General features: G+C 44.2%; 1 protein-coding gene and 1 non-coding gene across 18 annotated transcripts in view; both read left to right on the top strand.

The window, feature by feature from the left end:
* The window catches only part of ZNF143 (zinc finger protein 143), a 71,755-nt gene extending 62,581 nt beyond the window's left edge, over positions 1 to 9,174 (top strand). For all 17 annotated transcript variants that reach the window (XM_063641112.1, XM_063641115.1, XM_063641111.1 and 14 more), the window contains 2 exons: positions 5,868 to 6,014; positions 8,183 to 9,174. In XM_063641112.1, coding sequence (XP_063497182.1) covers positions 5,868 to 6,014; positions 8,183 to 8,266 — 231 coding nt within the window. In that variant the 3' untranslated portion in view covers positions 8,267 to 9,174. The remainder of the gene's footprint in view (positions 1 to 5,867; positions 6,015 to 8,182) is intronic.
* Positions 9,175 to 21,228: 12,054 nt separating this feature from the next.
* On the top strand, positions 21,229 to 21,336 carry LOC129485499 (U6 spliceosomal RNA). The gene has a single exon (XR_008658651.1). It is a non-coding gene; the product is annotated as a U6 spliceosomal RNA (small nuclear RNA).
* The last annotated feature ends 3,264 nt before the right edge of the window (positions 21,337 to 24,600 follow it).

Raw genomic sequence — 24,600 nt, 5'->3', positions numbered from 1 at the left:
TGCGCCCATATAACTAACATCCTAAACAAAATGTAGAACATTTCTATCACACCAGAAAGTTCCCTTGTGATTCCTTTATAGTCAGTACTCACCCTCTTTAGGCAAAAACTGTTGTGATTGAATTAGTTTTGCCTATTTTTTTTTTTTTTTTTTTTTTTTTGAGACAGAGCCTCACTCTGTCACCCTGGCTGGAGTGCAGTGGCACGTTCTCAGCTCACTGCAACCTCCCGCGCCTGGCTGATTTTTTTGTATTTTTAGTAGAGATGGGGTTTTACCATGTTGGCCATGCTGGTCTCGAACTCCTGACCTCAAGTGATCTGCCCGCTTCGGCCTCCCAAAGTGCTAGGATTACAGGCGTGAGCCACCGCACCCAGCTTAGTTTTGCCTATTCTTGAACATTATATAAATGGAACCACAGTATGAACTCTTTTTGTGTCTGGGTTTTTCTACTTAACATTTTGGATATTTATTCACATTGTTGGCATGTAATAACAGTTCATTCTTTTTTATTGCTGAGCAGTGTTCTATTGTAAGAATATACCACAATTTGTTGATATATTCTGCCCTTGGTGAACATTTGAAATGCTTCCAGTTTTTGACTATTATGAATAAGATGGCAGTAAAAATATGTTTGTAGACGTATACTCTCATTTGTCTTGGATAAATATCTATTTGTGGAATTGCTGGGTCATAGAATAGAGGTATATTTACCTTTCTATGATAGTACCAAACAGTTCTCCAAAGTGGTTGGGCCGTCATACACTCCCACTAGCAAGTCTAAGAGTTCCATTTGTTCAGTGCTGCTTCTTGTGGTTAAAACATTTTTAAAAATTAGGCTGGGCGCAGTGGCTTACACCTGTATTCCCAGCACTTTGGGAGGCCAAGGTCGGAGGATTGCTTGAGCCCAGGATTTTATTTTATTTTATTTTATTTATTTATTTATTTTTGAGACAGAGTTTCGCTCTGTCGCCCAGGCTGGAGTGCAGTGGTGCAATCTCGGCTCACTGCAAGCTCCGCCTCCTGGGCTCACGCCATTCTCCTGCCTCAGCCTCCCCAGTATCTGGGACTACAGGCGCCTGCCACTGCGCCCGGTTAATTTTTTGTATTTTTAGTAGAGATGGGGTTTCACCGTGTTAGCCAGGATGGTCTCGATCTCCTGACCTCGTGATCCGCCCGCCTCGGCCTCACAAAGTGCTGGGATTACAGGCGTGAGCCACTGCGCCTGGCCGAGCCCAGGATTTTAAAACCAACCTGGGCAATGTAGCAAGACACTGTTTCCACCAAAATTTTTTTTTTTTTTTGAGACAGAGTCTCGCTCTGTCGCCCAGACTGGAGTGCAGTGGCACAATCTCGGCTCACTGCAACTTCCACCTTTCGGGTTCAAGTGATGCTCCTGCCTCGGCCTCCTGAGCAGCAGGATTACAGGCGCCCACCACCATGCCCGGCTAATTTGTGTATTTTTAGTAGAGACGGGGTTTCACCATGTTGGTCAGGCTGGTCTCCAACTCCTGACCTCAGGTGATCCACCCGCCTTGGCTTCCCAAAGTGCTGGGATTACAGGTGTGAGCCACTGTGCCTGGCTAATTTTTTTTTTTTTTTTTTAATTAGCCAAGCATGGCAGCGTATGCCTATAGTCCCAGCTACTTTTGAGGCTAAAGTGGGAGGATCACTTAGCCCAGGAGGTTGAGGCTTTAGTGAGCCATGTTCATTGTACTACAGCCTGGGTGACAGAGCAAAACCCTGTCTTCTAAAAAAATTAAAAAGAGGCCAGGCACAGTGGCTCATGCCTGTAATCCCAGGAATTTGGGAGGCTGAGGCGGGTGGATCACGAGGTCAGGAGTTTGAGACCAGCCTGGCCAGCATGGTGAAACTCCATCTCTACTAAAAATACAAAAAAAAAAAATTAGCCAGGCATGTTGTGGTGTGCCCCTTTAGTCCCAGCTATTCGGGAGGCTGAGGCAGGAGAATTGCTTGAACCCCGTAGGTGGAGGTTGCAGTGAGCTGAGATTGCACCATTGCACTCCAGCCTGAGTGACAGCAAGACTCCGTCTCTAAAAAATAAAAAAGAGTTCTGTTTGTTTCATATTATCACCAACATTTGGAGTTGTTTTAAAGTTTTAGCCATTCTACTGGATGTGGTCTATCATTGTGGTTTTAATTTACATATAAAAAAAGCTAATATATCACTTGGTTATGATGTATTTACCTTTTTGTATTTTGATGGATTCAGTTAGCTAATATTTTTTAAAGACGATTTTTTTAGAGCAGTTACAGGTCACCACAAAATTGAGAGGTAGGTACAGAGACTTCCCTTACACTCCCTGTCCCCACACATACATAGCCTCCTGCATAATGAACACCCCCACCAGAGGAACACGTTTGTTACTGTTGTTGAAACCTACATGTACACATCACAGTCACCCAGAGTCCATCGTTTACATCAGGATTCACTGTTAGTGTTGTACATTCTATGGGTTTGGACAGATGTATAATGACATACATCTACCAATAGAGGATCATACTCTATCAGAGTATTTTTACTACCCTTAAAATCCTCTGTGACAGTTTGCTAATATCTTGTTAAAGATTTTGGTGTCAATGTTTATGAACCATATTGATCTATAATTTATTATGAAATTATAAGAAAAAGTTTCATCTCCTGTTTCAACATCAGGGTTAGGCTTGCCTCATAAAACAAGTTGGGAAGTGTTCTCTTCTGTACTATTTTCTGATAGTTGTGTAAGATTGGTATTATTTCTCCATAAAAGCTTGATAGAGTTAATTAGGACACCACCATCTAGGCCCAGAGTTTTCTTTTTGGGGAGGTTTTTTTTTTTTTTTTTTTACTATGGATTCAAGTTTTTAAGTGGATCTATACTATTCAAGTTATCTATGTTTTTTTGTATCCATTCTGCTAAGTTTTGTTTTTATAAGTTTGTCTGTTTCATCTAAGTTTTCATATTTGTTGATATAAAGTTGTTCATACTATTTCCTTATTATCCCTTCAATATACATAGGATCTGGGGGCCGGGTACGGTGGCTCATGCCTGTAATCCCAGCACTTTGGGAGGCTGAGGCAGGTGGATCACCTGAAGTCAGGAGTTCAAGACCAACCCAGGGCAACATGGAGAAACCCCGTCTCTACTAAAAATACAAAATTAGCCAGGTGTGGTGGTGCACGCCAGTGGTCCCAGCTACTCAGGAGGCTGAGGTGGGAGGATCATTTGAGCCCAGGAGGCAGAGGTTGCAGTGAACTGAGATAGCACAGCTACACTACAGCCTGGGCGATGGAGGGAGACCCTGTCTCAAAAAAAAAAAAAAAGTCAGTGGAAGGTAAAGCAATTCTTAGAGGAAAATTTGTTTTAAATGCTTGTATTGGAAAGAAAAGGTTTAAATTCAATGATCTTAGTTTCTACCTTAAGAAGAAATATTAAACAAAAAAAGTAAATGGAAGGAAATAAGGACTGGGCGCAGTGGCTCACTCCTGTAATCTCAGCACTTTGGGAGACTGAGGCAAGCAGTCTCGAGTAGCTGGGACCCAGGCTGGCCTCAAACTCCTGGGCTTAAGGGATCCCTCAGCCTCAGCCTCCCAAGAAGCTAGGACTGCAGATACAAGCCGCTGCTTCTGGGAAAAAAAAAAAAAAAAAAAATTTAAATTGTCTGCTGCCCTTCTGGAACTCTAATTATATGTATATTAACTTGGTGTTGTCTTACAAGTTGCTAGGAATCTATTTGGTTTTTTTGTTTTTTGTTTTTTTGAGACAGTTTTCATTCTTGTTGCCCAGGCCGGAGTGCAATGGCACGATCTCGGCTTGCTGCAACCTCTGCCTCCTGGGTTCAAGCGATTCTCCTGCCTCAGCCTCCTGAGTAGCTGGGATTACAAGCACCGGCCACCATGCCTGGCTAATTTTTGTAATTTTAGTAGAGACGGGGTCTCACCATGTTGGTCAGGCTGGTCTCGAACTGCTGACCTCAGGTGATCCACCCACCTTGGCGTCTCAAAGTGTTGGGATTACAGGTGTGAGCCACCACACCTGGCCTATTTGGGGTTTTTAACAATCTTTCTCAAGGTTCTTCAGATGGAGAATGTATATTAATTTGTCTTTGACCTGGTTCTCCTCCCTCAGCCTCCCGAGTAGCTGGGACTGCAGGCACCCACCACCACACCCAGCTAATTTTTTGCATTTTTTTTTTTTTTAGTAGAGGTGGGGTTTCACCATGTTGGCCAGGCTGATCTCGAACTCCTGACCTCAGGTGATCTGCCCGCCTCGGCCTCCCAAAGTGCTAGGATTACAAGCATGAGCCATCATGCCTGGCTGAGCGATTGTAATTTTAAAATTGCATTCTGGACCTTGTGGATGACACATTATAGAGATTCTGAATTTTGTTATCTTTCTCTGGAGAATATTGATTTTTTTTTTCTATTAGCTAGTTAAATTACGTGTTGAGGCTGGGTTTTGTACTTTGTTAAGGGAGGTCTGTTTCAGTCTTGCTATTAGGTCTTAGGGTAAATATTTAGTCCTGGGACGTAATCTTACCTCCTAACTTGGTAAGATTGAAACTTCAAATTCTTTCTCTCTTTGGTGAGTTGCACTGAAAGCTCTCCTTAGCTTCTCAGCCTTCTAGATGCTGCTTTGCCAGTCTTGTTGGAACGTTGTTGGAAACTGGAAATATTTGTGTTGAGGGGTCTTAAGGATTTGAGGACAGTTTATACAAAGATTTGGGGGCTCCCCACTCAAATTCTTTGCTTTCTGGGCTATTCTTCTCTGTACTGCTATTCTGGCAGCCCTGGACTCCATTATCTTTAACCTTAAGTTGCCCCAGGCTGCTCAAACTGGGTAGTGCCCTCAGTGTGAAATCTATTTAAACACAGATATAACACAATGTGACTCCCTTCTTTTGAGAATCCCCTCTAGTTTCTTCCTGCTTTTCATTGCTCCTCAAAGCCTTCAAATAGTTGCTTTTTCATATTTTTGTCAAGGGTTTATAATTGTTATCTGCAGGAAGGTTAGCTCAATATAAGCTACTTAGACATTGCTGGAATGAAGTCTGTTTTTCTTATAGAATTAGGGAACATTACTGGGATTGATCCAAGCTAAATATCTATTAGCTTAAAATGTAGCATTTTTAGTGGATGAATAGCCAAGTAAAACAGCAGTTTTCATTTTTAATCTATTCTTTCTCTGAATTTGGCTGAGTAAAATTTTAGAATATCATCTAACAGAAATAGTTAATTGCCATTTTCCATGTTATCTGCATTTTTTTAAAAAAGTTGTATCTGTGGTATAAGAGTCACAAAAGCACTTTTAATTCTCCTGGCTAGATGCTGCAAGAGGAGTATGGGAAGATTCCATGGAGTCTAAAATGGGAAATGAGTATGAGATGAGATGCTGTTTGTCAGTCACACCACTGGTCCTTTCAGTTTTCCTAGTTAAATGGAAATCTGATTTTAAATACGACAAGTAAAGAGGAAAAAAATCATTTATTTTCTCCTATGAGCCAATCTCAGGGAAAAAAATGGACATTTGAGGTGCAAATTAGTCCACATACATAACTTCCCAAGCAGTCACTTAGGGGTAATAGAACCTAGGTACAGCCACATCTCCCTGGCTAATGGGGCCTGGCATAGCAGATCCATTTCTCCAGTGTCCTCTACCCTATTTTGCCGTTGGCTCACTTCATAACCTTAGATAATGAGCCTCAACTTCCTCAAATAAACCTCCTTTCAATATAGGCTTTGACAAGTCTATGGTCAGAGGAGTTTTTCCTTTTCAATTTGAAGAAATCCATTGTATTAAGTGGACTTTAACCTATTTAAATCGCAGGTTTAATTCTTCATGTGCGTGGTTTGTTTTGTTTTGCTTAAGGTTGCAATTGTAGCTCAAGACTTGGCAGCATTCCATACTGCCTCATCAGAAATGGGGCACCAGCAGCATAGCCATCACTTAGTAACCACAGAAACCAGACCTCTGACCTTAGTAGCAACATCCAATGGCACCCAGATTGCAGTTCAGGTGAGTACCAAGGCAGACTGTCCTCAGTCGACAGCAGTGCTGCTCATAGCTCTCAACTTTGTACACTGTGCTTCGTGTATAACCTTTACAGGAGGCAAGGTGTAGAATAATCTCTATCACCTAGCCTACTTTAAGGAAATTGGTGTATTTGAGGTGGACTCAAAGAGAACAGCACTTTGTTCTCTACCTATCTTTGCATATTCTAGGGGAATTTATAGCAAGAAAAAAACCTTCAGGTATATATCCCTGTGTGCACCCACCCAGGCATCTTTACTCTCAAAATAAAAGTCTAATTAGGCAGGGGTCTATAAAGCACTTAAGAGCTACTCCTTAGAGAAAAATCTCGTGGAAACACAAATCCTAAATAAGTCCTCTGAGAATCCTTGCACAGCCCCCATTTTAAATTGGGGAATGTCAGAAGACTTAGAAGGAATCATTCTCTGGGAAGCAGAGAATTTAGAATCTTAGGTGCAGCCGGGCATGGTGGCTCATCCCTATAATCCTAGCACTTTGGGAGGCTGAGGCAGGTAGGTAGCTTGAGCTTAGGAGTTAAGAGACCAGCCTGGGCAACGTGGTGAAAACCGTCACTACAAAAAGCACAAAAATTAGCTGGGTGTGATGCCGGGTGCCTGTAGTGCCCAGCTACTTGGGGGGGGTGGCTGAGGCAGGAGGATTACTTGTACCCACGAGATTTGAGGCTGCAGTGAGCCAAGATTGTGCCACTGCACTCCTGCCTGGGTAACAAATGAGACCCCATCTCAAAAAATAAAAGAGACCAGCCCAGGCAACATGACGAAACCCCATCTCTACAAAAATACAAAAATTAGCCAGGTGTGGTGGTGTGCACCTGTAGTCCCAGCTACTCAGGTGGCTGAGGTGGAAGGATCACTTGAGCAAGGGAGGTTGAAGCTGCAGTGAGCCAAGATCGCACCACTGTACTCCAGCCTGGGCAACAGAACGAGACCCTGTCTCAAAAAAAATAAGAATATAAAGTAAAATAGAATCCTAGGGGCTAGGTGCAGATTACCTGTCCTTAGGGAGATTTTTTTCCTGCCCACGTGTTTACTTGATAAAGAGTTAGAACACACTCCAGGAAATGTCAGCTCTTGGTTTTATGTAGTTCATGGGTATAGAAGCTAAAGGCTCAAGAAGCTCTCTTTTGATGGCTGAGATAAGCATCTTTTGTCTCTTGCATGTATGAATTTTTTTTTTTTAGTTTTTATTTATTTAAAAATAAATAGAGATGGGGTCTCACTATGTTGCTCAGGCTGGTCTTGAACTCCTGGGCTCAAGTGATCCTCCTGTCTCAGCCTCCCAAAGTGCTATGATTATAGTCGTGAGCCACCATGGCCGGACTGTATGAAGATTTTATCAAAATCCCAAGTACATTGCAGACCAGGCACGGCAGGCTGGGAGGCTGAGGTGGGAGAACCACCTCAGCCTCCCCAGCAGCTGGGAGTACAGGTACACGCTGCCATCCCCAGCTAATTTTTATTTTTTGAGACGGAGTCTCGCTCTGTCACCCAGGCTGGAGTGCAGTGGTGCCATCTCGGCTCACTGCAACCTTCGCCTCCTGAGTTCACGCCATTCTCCCTTAGCCTCCCCATTAGCTGGGACTACAGGCGCCCACCACCACCTTTTTTTTTGTATTTTTTAGTAGAAACGGGGTTTCACCATGTTAGCCGGGATGGTCTCTATCTCCTCACCTCGTGATCTGCCCGCCTCGGCCTCCCGAAGTGCTGGGATTACAGGCGTGAGCCACCGCGCCCAGCCAATTTTTGTATTTTTTTAGTAGAGATGGGTTTTTGCCATGTTGCTCAGGCTGGTCTCGAACTCCTGGGCGCAAGCAATCTGCCTGCCTCCACCTCCCAAAGTGTTGGGATTACAGGCACGGGCCACCATGCCCTGCTGAGACCTCATCATATCACCACCCCTGGCTGCACCTAGGATTCTGAATTCAAAAAAGAAAAAGAAATTGTATTGCATTATTCTCCCCTGCAGGAGATTGTTTTGTTCTCTTAATGATTGAGTTAGCAGTAATATCTTAACAATCCCAAGTGTCAGAATTACAGAGAGAAGTTTCACTTCTGGCATATAACATTTCTTTGGCATTTTCTTGACTGTGGCTTTTGAATTGTTAGCATTTGATGTGTGTGTTCCTGTTTCAGCTTGGAGAACAGCCATCTCTGGAAGAAGCCATCAGAATAGCGTCTAGAATCCAACAAGGAGAAACGCCTGGGTTGGATGATTAATCCTCAGAGCAATGGAGCAATAAAGCAGGAGGAGTCTTTCATCTTCTGGCAGCAGAAATCCATGAAGCCTGGGCCCAGGAAAATTAGAAGTTTGCCATTCCTGATACACTGTACACATTTTTATGTGAGAGTGGAGAACATTTTATTCTTGACACTTTTGTGTATATAACCCTTGGAATAGATTCTCAGAGTGATTCATTGTGTACAAGGAAGTATGAAATTAGGGCAATACAGTAAATTTTCATGTTACTCTTTTATCAGATCACAAACTCCTAGAGTCTACATGCAAGACTAGTAAAGTCTTATGGAGTCTTACGATGGATTTTTAACTTCCCGTGGAAAAAAAAAAGGCTGTATCTAAAATATCAAAGGTTCTATATGTCACACAATCGTAATTCCAAAAGCCATTATGGATAATAAAGGATGTAAAGCCTTCAGATATTTCCCCAGTTAGTAGAGTGTCTGCGGTTTTTGTTCTACTATATGTTTGTCCATTTTTATTTGTATCTCATGGTTTGCAGACTATTTGAATAATTTATAGTTTCCCATCCCTGTTAAAAACCAGCTCTTCAAGCTGAAATGGTAATTATATTGGCATTACATTGAATTACGTACAAAATTATAAAATTTGGTTATTTAAAATTAAAAAGTTAAATCCAGTGGTTTTGTTAAATATTTTGCTTAGTATTCAGTTTTTATTACTGTTTTTTTAAAATAATGAATTATCAAAGTTTAACCACAGGCTGGTGCCCGGGATAACAGTACTGTAATTGGAAATGGCTTTACTCTGAAAATTAGGTTAGTGGGTTGGTGTAAATTATTTATTTTTGCTTATGTACTTTTGTTTTAAAGCTTATTTACCCCAAAGTTTATTATTAATTTTGAATACAGCAATTTTTAAAATGTTACTTTTATATTTATTTATTTGTCAAATTGGTGGGGAGATGGGGGGAAATGGTGCAGAAAGTATCGCAAATGTAATGGAATGTAACCTAATACACATATTGAAAGGATGTTGTATATCAAGTACAGAGTAAGTGCTTTTCCATATATTTTTATATATTCACAACAATTTTGTTTTTTACATGAGGAAACCAAGAGTCCAGGAGGGAGGCTGACTGTCGTACCAGCCCTCACAGCTATGGAGAGGCAAGACCAAGACGAGAACCCAGACTTTCTGGCTCCAAGTCTAGTGTGTTTCCACTGCACCACAGTTACCTCCTCAGATGCTCATTTGTGGCAGAGATTATCAAGATGAACTTTGGTGATTTCTGATTGCCTAATGAATTGAGCAGTATAAATACCATTTTCTAACGCTGGAAAATCAGCGTTCACCAAGGTCAAAAGAAAAAAAAAAAGATGAAGGTGTGTTCTGCAGCAGCCCCTCCTGCACTGTCGTTCAGCGAGGTTTGTTTGCAGAGAGCTGAAATGTGGCTTTTTCATTTCAAGCTTTACAGTAGAAAGCGGAAAACATTGTGCTGTTTTATTTTACATAAATGTTATCTTTGATCAGGTTCTATGAACTCTTGCTAAAAAGGATGGTGACTTACTTGAAATAGGAAGCCCTTCAGGGTTGGGCAGAGCCGTTTATAGATACATAACATTAGCAAAAGCCCTAGTCAACCACAGATGAAGTCTTCATTCTTGACAGAGACACAGACCCACACAGAACCCCCCCCCCGGAAGCCCACTGAGGCTCAGAAAGGGGCTGTCGGGCTGGGATAGAAGACCAGAATCTGCGAAATCGCAGGCAGGGTGGCGCCCAGCCTCCCAGTGCTGGTCCTGGCTGCTGGCCAGGACCTCCTCCTCACTGGGCCCAGCCAGGCTGCTGTACTCCCAGGACCAAAACCAAGCTGTCAGCCTCTCATGGCCCCTTAGATCTGACTGCTCAAATTCCAGGATGTTTCTCTTTACTCCCAGCACCTTTGCCAGTTGGATTGGGCAGGGTTCAACCTGGACTGTTTTGGTTAGCCTGATTATCCCTCAGCTCAAAAGAAAATGACTTCTGGCACCCAGAGAAAAGGGCCTAGGGTCACTGTTAGTTTACCCTGACCTGCCTTCTTGGGAATGGGGCCTCAGGAGCCTAGCAAGGTGGCCTGTTTCCTCCAGGGGAAGGGTGCAGTTGGTGTGCTGACAATTGCTAGGAAAGCTGCTATAGGGTCTCTTCACAGTGCAGGACACAGAAACATCCAAGGTTGAAAAATCCCAAAAAGACACTTGAAATAAGAGTAAACGCTAGCAAACAGAACCAGGTGGGGCATAACCCTCTGGATTTGATCCAGACAATGCTCAAGGAAAACTCTCCGTCCAAAAAAAACACCCCGCTTTGCCCCAGACACAGCTTGAGGCCACTACAAAGAAAATGTGCCCCAGTCTGAACTCACAAGAACTTAAGAGTTAAGGCAGGGACGAGGCTTTCTTAATTCTCTAGAGGTGACAGCTGCCCAAAGAGCCAGATCTTTCCTTCCCCTCCTACCCACCCCCAGGCCTTCAGGGGCAAACTAACTTTGTACAGTGTCTCTTGCTTGCTGCTTGCCTTCCCGCGTGACATCCCTGGGGCTAGGTAAGCAACTTGGGAAACCGTAGACTTAGTGCTAAAACTGACTGGACTCCATTTATCAACCCAAGAAGTTTACCGTCCAGTATTTCCTGGCTCAGATAAGATTATAGACTAGTCAACTATTGGTAGACCTCAGCAGCGAGCGAGGAGTGGGATGTGAAAAAGAAGGGGGCAGAGCTGAAGTCTAGTGTTGAAGAGGAAAAGGGAGCGTATTGGAAGGGGAGAAAAGCTGCCTCAGCCTCCCGCATGATAAGCACTTTCTGTACCTAGGTTTGCTTTAGGGATGAGGACGCTTTCAAGGAATACTCCAGCCAAATACTCTCTCTTCTGCCTGAGGGACAGGACACGCCTGCATGGGCATGTGATCAGTACAGTTTGAACAAGAAACTGCACTCAGAAGGGCCCTGGATTTGGGGTTTAATGGACTATGGTTGCAGTCTTGAAATTCTTTTTGTTTATTTATTTTTGAGACAGGGTCTCATTCTGTCACATAGGCTTGAGTGCAGTGGCATGGTCAGGGCTCACTGCAAGCTCCTCCTGGGCTCCAGCGATCCTCTCACCTCAGCCTCCCAAGTAGCTGGGACCACAGGTGCTCACCACCATGCCCAGCTAATTTTTGTATTTTTGGTAGAGATAGGGTTTCACCATGTTGACCAAGCTGTTCTCAAACTCTTGAGTTCAAGTGATCCACCTCCCAAAGTACTGGAATTACAGGCATGAACCACTGTGCCCGGCTGCGGTCTTGATGTCTATCTTTGTGTGTGTTTTGTAAATGAAGTCCCATGCATCAACAAAGCATGTACTGTGGGCTTAGTGCCTGAGCTTACACGCAGCTCCACCCACTGCTGCATCCCTGGAAGTGCGCTCACCACCACTGCCCCACTTGGCCTCTCCCTCCTTGCCCTCACCCTGCAACTGCTGCCACCCTCTACCCTTGGCAGGAGTCTGATCCCAATTCAGGGAGGGTTGGGGCGTGGTGGTGGACATCCCCATTCCAGGCTGGCAGCACCACAGTGCTCTTGGTGGACAATCAGCCTTAGTTGAGCCTTGAAAGGGGCAAGCCTTTTGCCCAGCCCTTTACTGACAGTGTCCCAGCTCTGAGTTTTAAAGACACTGGTAGTCCATTTGCTGTAGGCTGAGGTGGCAGGCCTGTGGAAAGGGGAGACACCTGGAGGAAAGGGAACCTGGAACCTGTGAGACCCAACAGAGTACCTGCCCACAGTCATCTGTGAGGTCCCTTGCCCTGGAGGGCTTTCTCAGCAGGCTCTGTGCCTGGAGGAATCCTCTCTTACTCCTTCCAACTTTCCTGAGCCTGGCTTGTGTTTGTTGTGCCTTCGAACCAGCAGGAGATAACCCTTCTGGGATGAACCATAAAATTCAAATTGTGTAATTTCAGTGATTCCAAATATGAGATAAATATTCTGATATTTACATTTAAAATTGGCATTGTATAATATAAAAGTGGAGGGTAAAATACATGCCAAAATTTTTAATTGGTAATTTTTCTTTTCTTTTTTTGAGACAGAGTCTTGCTCTGGTGCTCAGGCTGGAGTGCAATGGCGCAATCTCGGCTCACTGTAACCTCCGCCTCCTGGGTTCAAGTGATTCTCCCGCCTCAGCCTTCCGAGTAAGTGGGATTACAGGTACCCGCCATCATGCCCGGCTAATTTTTGGTATTTTTGTAGGGACAGGGTTTCACCATGTTGGCCAGGCTGGTCTCGAACTCCTGACCTCAGGTGATCCACCTGCCTTGGCCTCCCAAAGTGCTGGGATTACATGTGTGAGCCACTGAGCCCGTCCTGTAGTTTTTCTTAGAATGACATTAAGTAGCAAATAAGCACCATGACAAGTCAAGAGAAAGACTATAAAAGAAGGAAAAAGCTTATGTCTACTATTTTGTGTGTGTAACAAAATATACATAAAATTTACCATTTTAACTATTTTTGAGTGTGCAGTGGTACTTAGTCAACCCTTTGTATCCATCAGTTCCACATCCCTGGGTTCCACATCCATGGAGTTAACCAATCATGGATCGAAAATATTCAGGAAAAAGGCTGGTGTGGTGGCTCACACCTGTAATCCCAGCACTTTGGGAGACCTAGGCAGGAGGATCACTTGAAGCCAGAAGTTCAAGACCAGCCTGGGCAACATAGTGAGACCCTGTCTCTACAAAAAAAAGAAAAAATATATTCAGGAAAAAAAAGACTAAGTTCCAAAAAGCAAGTCTTGAATTTGCAAGGTAGTAAGTACTATGTTGAATTCATAAGAATGATGTGTAGGCATTGTATTGGGTATTATAAGTAATCTAGAGATGAATTATACAGGAGGATATGCATAGGTTATATGCAAATACTATACCATTTATTATCAGGGACTTGAGAATCCCTGGATTTTGGTGTCCTTGATGAATCCTAGAACCAATCCCCCTCCAATACCGCAGGGCAACTGTACATTCACATTGTTGTGCAACCATCACCACCATCCATCTCCAGAACTTTTTCATCTCCCAAACTGAAATTGTACCCACTAAACAATAATTCCACACCCCCCCTCGCTCCAGTTCCTGACAACCACCATTTTATTTTATTTTATTTTTATTTTTTTCAGACAGGGTCTTGCTCTGTCACCCAGGCTAGAATACAGTGGCATGATCTCGGCTCACTGCAACCTCCCCCTCCTGGGTTCATGTGATTCTCCTGTCTCAGCCTCCCAAGTAGCTGGGACTACAGGCACATGCCACCATGCCCGGCTAATTTTTGTATTTTTAATAGAGACGGGGTTTTGCCATGTTGGCCAGGCTGGTCTCGAACTCCTGACCTCAAGTGATCTTCCCGCCTTGGCCTCCCAAAGTGCTAGGATTACAGGCGTGAGCCACCGTGCCCAGCCACCATTCTATTTTCTGTCTCTATAAATTTGACTATTGTAGGCACCTCATATTATATTTGTCTTTTTGTGTCTGGCTTTATGTGTACCTTTAAAAGCACGTTTTTCCTGTCTTTTGACCAAGAGGTTGCGTATTTTCATTTTTGCACGGAGCCCCACAGATTATGTAGCCTGTCCTGCTGAGGCGTGCGCTTCTATTAGCCTTTCTGTTTTTGCTGCAGATGTGTGACCTGTGTTTTGGGAATATATTACCTCTTGTTAGATTATGGGCTCCTTTAAGACAGCTGGGGATTTAAATTTCCCAGTAACTCCTGGAGGTCTTGCTGAGTAGCAGGGCACCTCTAGCTGTTCCCTCCAGTTCCAAACTCACGTGGCTTGAGATGTACAGAGAGATTCCTCAATTCTCCATGCAGGAGTTTCGTTTTGCTTCTACAGCACAGCTAAACTGGAAGGACAGAAAATCTTGCTGAGAATGAAGAATGCTCAAAATTCAGGATAATTGCATGAATAGTTAAAATTGCCTGGCAAAAGCTTTTTCTGCTCACTTTTCTGCATTCAGATTGTGAAAGAAAAATAGAATCTTGGGACCTCAAATTCACTATGCTAAAGTTGGGAACTGAGACATGCAAACAAAAAAGCAAAAATAAAACAAATGGCCTTTCTTTTGTTCCCAAACAGCTGTAATTTCACATGCTCACCTTATCTTATAAAAAATGTAGATTGACTGAGCATGAGACTAATGCATAATTGACTTTTCCTCTACCCCTTTCTTTTTTTTTACATATAAAACATAGACTCACTGAACTCTAACCAGAGCCTCACAAGAATGTAACCATTTGCCTCATTGCTGACCCACCCTCCTTTTTTTTTTCCTTCCCCTCCTGCTTGCCTTTTCCTCTGTGAAAGGAAAATAAAAACTTGGGACTCTAATTTCACTATGCCAAAAGAAAAATATTAAGCTGAAAGCTGAATTATCCAAGAAGCTACTTTTCCTTTTGTTCCTAAGCAGGTAGCTACAGATAAAAAGTTAAGTATCTCCACAAAGCTACTCTATGTTCACCTTAGCTTCTACAAAGATGAATATATAATTGACTATTCCCCTACCTGCTCCTTTTCTCTTGCAACATGTGGATTCAGTCATGTGACCATACCCTCCATCTTTCCCCTACAGCCTGCTTTTCCCACTTTTGAATATTGAAGCCCTCAAAACCATATTTGGAGAAAGGCACAGACCTGTCTCCCAAGTGCACGTCCTTAACGTTGGCAACATAAATTTCTAAATTAATTGTTACCTATCTCAGATACTTTTTGGTTTACACCTCTTGAAATATTGAAGTTCCCCAAATCCTCTTTGGAAAAACATAGGTCACAGATCCTATTGTGACTTGGGTTTCTTTTTCCCAGGCACGTCCTCAGCCTTGGCAAAATAAACCTCGAATCAATTGAGATCTGCCATGGTCATGTTTTGGTTTACAAGGTGAAAGAAAATGAGATTCCACCTCTAATGTCAATTCCAGATTTCTTCCCACTTTGCCTCACTGCTGCAGGGGTTCCCTGGCATGCACAAGTCACAGCACACAAAAGCCCCCCACAAGCCTAATCACTAATCTGCCCCAAAGCCCCCCAGCCTAGGAAAGGGATGTGAGGAACAGCTCTAATCTGGGTGCAGACTCAGTGCCAGTGCCCTTCACGCAAATTCTGCAAATTCTAAAGAAAACCCAAAGCGGTAAAAATCTGTGCTGCCCCAAGGGGTTTGGCTTATCTTTTAAAATAGGAAACCTTTACTCCAAGCCAGTGACAGTGCTTTTGTGCTGATGAGGGCCCTGGGAGCACAGTAGGTCCTGCTTGAGGGCAGCTCCCACACTCACCTGATGTTTTATTCAGCTAAAACTGATTAGGCAAGTTTCCCCACTGCCTTAGGGCTTTTCTAGTATCCTGAAATTGCTTCATGTTCTTTTAACCGAAAAAGCAGGGGCAACAGAAAAATGGGAGCGCTTCTTTTTTCCTACAAAGGTGGGCTTCACTATTGGAAAGCTGGTGGAACCTTTGGGTATTTCAAAGCCAAAAAGAAAGCAGCTGGTTAATGAATTAAAGGCAGGATGGTGGGCCTTGGGGTCGACCACCAGCAGGAGGCGCTGTGGAGGTTCAGGGAGCAATCCATCTGCTTGCTTCACCATTTCCTTCTGGGACAAATGAGCCAGCTGTGCCTTGATGGGGGCAGTCAAAACAAGGCAAGTGATGAGAGGAACCCTGACAGCCTCAGGTCATTGGGACGTCACTAAAGAGGAAATGCCCTCACCAGACTAGTTTTGTCTCCTTGCACAATCTGGCAGCCACTTTTGGTTTTATAGCCACTGTTGACCAAGATGATACTTCCAGGAGTAGCTCAGATTTGGCTTCCTGAGACACCAGTTGCAATCCTGTGACAAGAAGGTGCTGAGAACTAATCATTCTCACAGGCACTTCCAGGGCAAATTTCTGCCAGGCCTAAGGAGTCTCCGGCCCCAGCCACACATTCCTAGCAACATTCCACACTCTTTGTTTTGTTTTTGAGATGGAGTCTCGCTGTGTTGCCCAGGCTGGAAGTGCAGTGGCACGATCTCGGCTCACTGTGACTTCCACCTCCCAGGTTCCAGCAATTCTCCTGCCTCAGACTCCTGAGCATCTGGGAATACAGGCATGTGCCACCACGTCCGACTAATTTTTGTATTATTCATAGAGATGGGGCTTCACCATGTTGGCCAGGCTGGTCTTGAACTCCTGACCTCAGGTGATCCACCTGCCTCAGCCTCCCAAAGTGCTGGGATTACAGGCGTGAGCCACCAGGCCCGGTCTTTCTTTTTTCTGTTTGTTTTTGAGATGGAGTTTCGCTCCTGTTGCCCAGGCTGGAGTACAGTGGCACGATCTCGGCTCACTGCAACCTCCGCCTCCTGGGTTCAAGCGATTCTCCTGCCTCAGCCTCCTGAGTAGCTAGGACTATAGGCGCCTGCCATCATGACCAGGTAATTTTTTTGTATTTTTGGTAGAGACAGGGTTTCACCATGTTGGCTAGGCTGTCTCAAACTCCTGACCTCAGGTGATCTACCCGCCTCGGCCTCCCAAAGTGCTGGGATTACAGGCATGAGCCACTGCACCTGGCCCATTCCACACTCTTAAACCCAGTCCTAAGGCGAGAGGCCAGGCTGCTTTAGTATTTGCCATTCTGCATGCCTTCTACAGTCTTAGGAGAAGGTCTACAGGGTCACCTTCCTTCATCCCCACAGGGAAAGTCACTTGCTCATCCACAGGCAGAGCCCTGTCCAGGGATCCAGTGTCAACCATGACTAGAGACAATAGGCTGTCAATAGATTCTATCCCAAGTTCTTGGACAAGAAATTTTGGAATAAATGCCAAACTTATGGGATAAATGCCAAATTCCTGTCCAAGAACTTGGGATAGAAGCCCCATTGCTGCCCTGCCCTTGGACCCAAGTCTAGTAAGTGGGCTCTGACATTGTTCTTGAGGATTGACTGCCTTGATCACCTCTCCTGGCCCCCAGACTTGCTAAACTGTGGCTATGTTTATCCCAGCAAAACTCCACAGGGCTCAGAGTTACTGAAATCCAGCCTGGTAGCAAGGGGTCTTATTCAAGGGGTCTTATTCCTACCATGACTCCTCTCCTCTCCTGCCCCTGAATTCTCTACCCTTCAGAGGAGCTTTTTTTTGTTTTATTTTATTTTATGTTAATCCTATGACACTACTTTTTTGCCTGATTGCCACTGTTAATTTTTATTTTTATTTGAGACATAAGTGATTCTTATACCTCAACCTCCTGAGTAGCTGCAACTACAGGCGTGCGCCACCATGCCCGGCTAATTTTTGTATTTTTAGTAGAGACAAGGTTTTGCCATGTTGGCCAGACTGGTCTCAGACTCCTGGCCTCAAGTGATCTGCCCACCTTGGCCTCTCAAAGTGTTGGGATTACAGGCGTGAGCCACTGCGCCTGGCCTGCCACTGTTGACTATGTCTTCAGATACACAGTGTTGCATGAAGGACCAATAAATCACAGGAAATATATAGAAATGGCAGTTTAAACATATCAAAAAATGCATAACCTCACTTATAATAAGATAAATTAACATTAAAACTATACCAAAATTATTTCAAAAAGTTTTTTAAAGTTTAAAAAACCTATACTGGGCTGGGTGCAGTGGCTCACGCCTGTAATCCCAGCACTTTGGGAGGCCAAGGCAGGCAGATCACGAGGTCAGGAGATCAAGACCATCCTGGCTAACACAGTGAAACCCTGTCTCTACTAAAAATACAAAAAAATTAGCCGGGCGTGGTGGCGGGCGCCTGTAGTCCCAGCTACTCCGGAGGCTGAGGCAGGAGAATGGCGTGAACCTGGGAGGTGGAGCTTGCAGTGAGCTGAGATTGCACCACTGCACTCCAGCCTGGGCGACTGAGTGAGACTCCATCTCAAAAAAAAAAAAAAAAAAAAAAAAAAAAGAGAAAACTGATATGAAATCCCATTTTTCACCTATAAAATTGGTAAATATCAAAAAAGTTGATAATGTTCTTGGCAAAGATGCAGGAAAATAGGTTTTTGTTTTGTTTTGTTTTTTTGAGACAGTTTATTGGCCAGGTTGGAGTGCAGTGGTGCGATCACGGCTCCTTGCAGCCTCAACCTCCCAAGTTCAGTGATTTCCCCACCTCATCCTCCTGAGTGGCTGGGACTATAGGCGCAAACAACCACACCCAGCTAATTTTTAAATTTTCTTTTTCTTTTTTTTTTTTTTTTTGAGACAGAATCTCGCTCTATTGCCCAGGCTGGAGTGCAGTGGCGCAATCCCTACTCACTGCAACCTCCACCTCCCAGGTTCAAGCGATTCTCCTGCCTCAGCCTCCCAAGTAGTTGGGATTACAGGCATTTGCCATCACACTCAGCTAATTTTTGTATTTGGTCTTGAATTCCTGGGCTCAAGCCATCCTCCTGCCTCAGCTTCCCAAAATGCTGGGATCACAGGTTTGAGCCACCATGCCTGACCAGGAAAATGATTGTTTTGTCTGAGACAGGGTTAGGCTCTGTCTCCCAGGCTGCAGTGTAATGGCTTGATCTGGGCTCACTGCAACCTCTGCCTCCTGCGCTCAAACCATCCTACCATCTCAGCCTCCTGAGTAGCTGGGACTACTGGCATGTGCCACCAAGCTCTGCTAATTTTTTGTTGTTGTTGTATATTTGGTAGAGACGGCGTTTCACCATGTTGGCAAGCTGGTCTCAAAACCTGCTGGGCTCAATTGATCCTCCCACCTCGGTCTCCCAAAGTGCTGGGATTATAGATGTGAGCCACTGCACCCGGCCAAAAATAGATTTAAAGTGCATCTATCCTTTAATTTGGCAATTCTTCTTCTAATACTGTATCCTAAGGATATATGAGCAGCATTGCTCATAATAGCAAAAGTTTGAAAACAGCCTAATGGAGAGCTGTTTAGATAAATCATGGGAAAAGTCGTGCCGCCCCGGGCTCTTCCAGACCTCAGCACTGTGTGGGAAGCTGCTCGGTAGGTTGCTCTTGGGTGCAAGGTGTAGTAGGCTGAATAATGCCCCCACCAAATATGTCCATATTCCAATCCCCAGAAGCTGTGAATCTTATTTTATTTTTATTTTTGATTAGAGACAGTGTCTTCTTGCTCTATAACCCAGGCTGGAGTGCAGTGGCTTGATCATAGATCACTGCAGCCTTGACCTCCAGGGCTCAAGCAGTCCTCTGTCTCAGCCACCTAAGTAGCCGGGACTATAGGTGCACACTAACATGCCCAGCTAATTTTTTGTTTGTTTGTTTGTGAGACAGAGTCTTGCTCTGTTGCCCAGGCTGTAGTGCAGTGGCATGATCTCGGCTCACTGCAACATCCACCTCCCAGGTTCAAACGGTTCTCCTGCCTCAGCCTCTGGAGTAGCTGGGACTACAGGCACATGCCACCACATCTGACTAATTTTTGTATTTTTCATAGAGATGGGTTTTCGCCATGTTTTCCAGGCTGGTCTCAAACTCCTGGCCGATCCACCTGCCTCAGCCTCCCAAAGTGCTGGGATTACAGGCGTAAGCCACCGTGTCCAGCCTCCAGCTAATTTTTTTTAAAGCCTTTGTAGAGACAGGGTCTCACTACGTTGCCCAGGCTGGTCTCGAGCTCCTGGTCTTCAAGGGATCCTCCCATCTCAGCCTCCCAAAGTGCTGGGATTACAGGCATGAGCCACTGCACCCAGCTGAATCTTATTTTATATGGCAAAAGGGACTTTGCAGGTGTTGATTAAGGTTCTTGAGATGGGGAGACTATTCTGAATCATCTGGGCGGGCCCAATGTAATCATGATGGCTGTATAAGAAGGAGGCAGTAGGAGACAAGGAGACAATTGTTCAGCGACACAGCAGAGGTTGCAGTGATGTGCCTTGAAGACAGAGAAAGAGGCCACAAGCTAAGGAATAGAGGAGGCCACTAGGAGCTGAAAAAGGCAAGGAAACAGATCCTCCCTCAGAGCCTCCAGAAGGAACCGACACCTTGACTCTTTTTTGTTTTTTAAAGAGATGGGGCATGTCAGTATGTTGCCCAGGCTGGACTCCAACTCCTGGGCTCCAGCGATCCTCCTGCCTCAGCTTCCCAAGTAGCTGGGACTACAGGGGTGTGCTCCTATGCTCAACTAACACCTTGACTTTAATCCAGTGCAACTCATTTCTGATTTTGGACCTCCAGAACTGTAATAATTTTTTGTTGTTTTAAACCACAAATTTGTGGTAATTTTTACAACAGCAATAGGAAACTAAGGCACAGGCATCCTAGCCTTGAGAGTTCAGGGTCGCTGGCGTAGCCCAGGCTGGCCCAGGGACAAGGAAGGCCTTCTGAAGGGGAAATCCAGTCTCTGTTCTGTCTCTCCATGCCCCCATACATTCACAAGTGTTAGAGTTTGATCTCCTTCAAAAGAAAGGGAATCTTCAGAAAATCACATCACAGACATGCAGGCCCCTGGGAATCAGTGGTCAGGCTCTTCTCAGAGATGAGTTCATGGAAAGACACCCTGAGGCCTCCCTTCACATGGCAGCTCTAGCAAGTGCATCTGTATCCAATGGCCCATTGACATTTCAACCTTCTACAGAGATTTCCCTTGGCTCCTCTTCTTTCTGGCCCTAAGTTTAAATTTCTGAGCACATAGATGTGTTGGCTAGACAGTCATCTCCTCTCTGCAAGTTGAGTCACAAGAGTCCTTCCCAGCAGGAGGGGAGCACCACCTCAGGGAGAACTCGAGTTGACCAGGCAGTGACTTCCTTGTGCAGATACATTTTTCCCCTGAACAACCTGGGTGTGTCTCATACAACTGCTAGGAGCCAGGACCAGGGAAAGCATGTAAGCCCTTCCTCCATTCTCCCCTAGGGCCCTGTTTTGATCATGCAATCTGTTCTCCTCTCTTTCCTGTTGAGATAGAAGAGAACAGGATTCATCTACTTAAATTTTGATTGGAGAATTACTCATTTGGAAGGTAAAAATTTGTGCTCACTTCAGCAGCACATATAGTAAAAATTGGAATGATATAAAGAAGATTAGCATGGCCCCTGTGCAAGGATGACATGCAAATTCATGAAGTCTTCCATACTTTTAAAAAATAAAAATAAAGGGGCCAGGCACAGTGGCTCACGCCTGTAATCCCAGCACTTGGGGAGGCTGAGGCGGGTGGATCACGAGGTTAGGAGTTCGAGACCAGCCTGGTCAACATGGTGAAACCCCGTCTCTACTAAAAATATAAAAAATTAGCTGGGCATGGTGGCGGGTGCCTATAATTCCAGCTACTCCGGAGGCTGAGGCAGGAGAATCACTTGAACCTGGGAGGCGGAGGTTGCAGGGAGCCCAGATCATGTCACTGCAGTCCAGCCAAGGCAACAATGTGAGACTCCATCTCAAATAAATAAATAAATAAATAAATAAAAAGAAAGAAGAAAATATCCGGCCAGGCGCGGTGGCTCACGCTTGTAATCCCAGCACTTTGGGAGGCCGAGGCGGGCGGATCACGAGGTCAGGAGATCGAGACCACAGCGAAACTCCGTCTCTACTAAAAATACAAAAAAATTAGCCGGGTGTGGTGGCGGGTGCCTGTAGTCCCAGCTACTTGGAGAGGCTGAGGCAGGAGAATGGCGTGAACCCGGGAGGCGGAGCTTGCAGTGAGCCGAGATCGCGCCACCGCACTCCAGCCTGGGTGACAGAGCAAGACTCCGTCTCAAAAAAAAAAAAGAAAGAAGCAAATAAAACATAAATAAGGCTGTAGATTAACAGCAGGGAATAACTATAGGTACGCACCACCATGCAGCTATAGTTACGTCCCTAACAGGTAGGTACATAACTCTGATATTAGAACTGAGGAGAAAAAAAGGCCTGAGAAAAACAAAAAATGTCCTAATTTTGGAAGAACAATATCAGAGAAAATAATGTTTACCTACCCTGTATATTTTAGTGTGATATTTCCTGTTCTGGAGTACTAACTATGGACAACCTTATATCTGAGGCAAAAAAATAGTGAGTAGAACTGAGAGCCCATTCAAAGAAATGCAAAAACCACAGCAATGGACGATCTTAACATACTTTTACATTCTAGACCATGTGATGGCACTGCTACCACCTATTCTCCTGCAGGTATGTCTCCTGGTGCCCCCTGTTCCATTGCAGGTATGTACGCTGGCCATGGGCTATGGTAGAAGGAGTCACACATACTCCCTCATTAGCCTTGGGGATAATCTGCTAAATGAAGGGTAAGCGCCTGTCCAAGATGGGATACTAGCAAATTTGGGGAGGTCACTTGACTCTGCTTCTCACTTCTCCCAGGGTAGTCTGTAGCCATTGTAACTTAGCTAATGCTTATCACAATCAGCCATCTTCTGGAAGGAGAGAGCAGATAGATGCTCGTCCATCTTCTCCAACCTGTCTATCATCTTTAAAACTCTACTTATTTTGATTATCATAGTATGCAGAGTGAAAGAAGGAGGGAGACCAAGCAGCTCCCTGGCAGAATGTTCAGGATCTGCTGTACCTCAATCTGTAAATTCACACTAATTTTTTCAACTGAATGAAAAGAACGATAGTTACTGTTTAATAGAGAAGACCAGCACTGTATGAGGTTTGAGGTGCTCTCCTGACACATCTCTACCACTCCAAAACCTACCCAGTTTACAAAACAAAGAATCACAACCTCAGGAAAGGTTAAAACGAACTACTGGAAAGGAAAAACAGTTTGATTAAATGATTAAAAGATAAATTATGGGAAGAAGAAAACGGGTGAGAGCAGTGTTCTAAAACTTGATTGTGGTGATGGCTACATAACTCTATGAATTCACTAAAAATCACTGAACTGTATACTTAAAGTAGGTGAATTTTATGGTATGTAAATTTACCTTTAAAAAAGCTGTTAAAAGAAGAAAAATCTTTTTAAAGTATGGCTCATCATCTAAACTATGAATATTATGCAGCCTTTCAAAAGAATGAGGCAGTTTCCATCCTGGCTAACACGGTGAAACCCCGTCTCTACTAAAAATACAAAAAATTAGTTGGGCGTGGTGTTGGGTGCCTGTAGTGCCAGCTACTCGGGAGGCTGAGGCAGGAGAATGGCGTGAACCTGGGAGGCAGAGTTTGCAGTGAGCCAAGATTGCACCACTGCACTCCAGTCTGGGTGACAGAGCAACAACAACAACAAAAAAAAGGAATGAGGCAGTTCTATATGCATTAATATGAAACAATCTCCAATAAATATTAAGTGAAAAATAAGGGAGCAGAACAGTATGCATAATATGCTATACTTTCTTATAAAAACATTTGAAAGATTACATATATTTACATAGATTATTTCTGATAGGATATACAAGAAACCTGGGGTTGCCTCTGGGGAATAGGTGGGAGCTAGGAGTGAGAGGGAGACTTACTTTTCACTGTATTCTTTTTTATGCCTTTTGAATTCTGTGTTATAAGCTTTTTATGATCTACTTTATTTTTTATTTTTATTTTTTTGACACAGGGTCTCACTCTGTCACCCAGGCTGAAGTGCAGTGGCACAAACCCGGCTCACTGCAGCCTCCACCTCCTGGGCTTAAGTGATCTTCCCCTAGCCTCCTGAATAGCTGGACCACAGGTTCATGCCACCATGCCAGGCTAATTTTTAAAATTTTTTTAGAGACAAGGTCTCACCATGTTGCTCAGGCTGGTCTCGAACTCCTGGGCCCAAATGATCCTCCCACCTTAGCCTTCCAAAGTGTTGGGATTACCGGCATAAGCCACTGCACCTGGCCTGATCTGTTTTTGAGTAAACAAAATTATTATTTGTTTTAAAGAAACAAACAAAATGACAAGCCTTCCACCTTGAGCAAACAACACTTTGAAAAAGATTTTCTATCTTTGGTCATCAAATTTGAACTGAAGTTCTTAAATATAAGGCTCATATAAGTTGATTATAATAAAGTAGTTTGAATTTAGGCCCCAATGATAGGTTTGAAGTGGAAAAGTAGGATTGATTTTTAGCAACTTTTTTTTTTTTTTTTTTTTGAGATGGAGTCTCACTCTGTAGCAATGTTTTCTTTAAGGATGGGTGGACTTCTTTTTTGGGTTACTTATCTTTATCCTCTGAATATCCAACTATTCTCAATGTCAGGACCCCACCCAGCTGTACTCATAAACAGAAAGGACCCACTGGCCACTTCTCCAGGACAGTGAGGTAGTGGACATTCACAAGGACCTTGCCCCTGTTCAGATCCATGAAAGAAGTGCTGTGCCTCCCTTGACTTGATAAAGAAGGAGCCAATTTCTTCCCAGTTTCCTTGAGAACTCACAGGTGACAAAACAACTTCAGCCCCTATGTCCACAGTGTGTGCTATTATACTTTGCCT

Source organism: Symphalangus syndactylus, chromosome 6 (genome assembly GCF_028878055.3).
Source record: "Symphalangus syndactylus isolate Jambi chromosome 6, NHGRI_mSymSyn1-v2.1_pri, whole genome shotgun sequence".
In the NCBI taxonomy this organism is placed as follows: domain Eukaryota; kingdom Metazoa; phylum Chordata; class Mammalia; order Primates; family Hylobatidae; genus Symphalangus; species Symphalangus syndactylus.
Note: the sequence above shows the minus strand (reverse complement) of the source record. Positions and strands in the feature narration are given on the sequence as shown.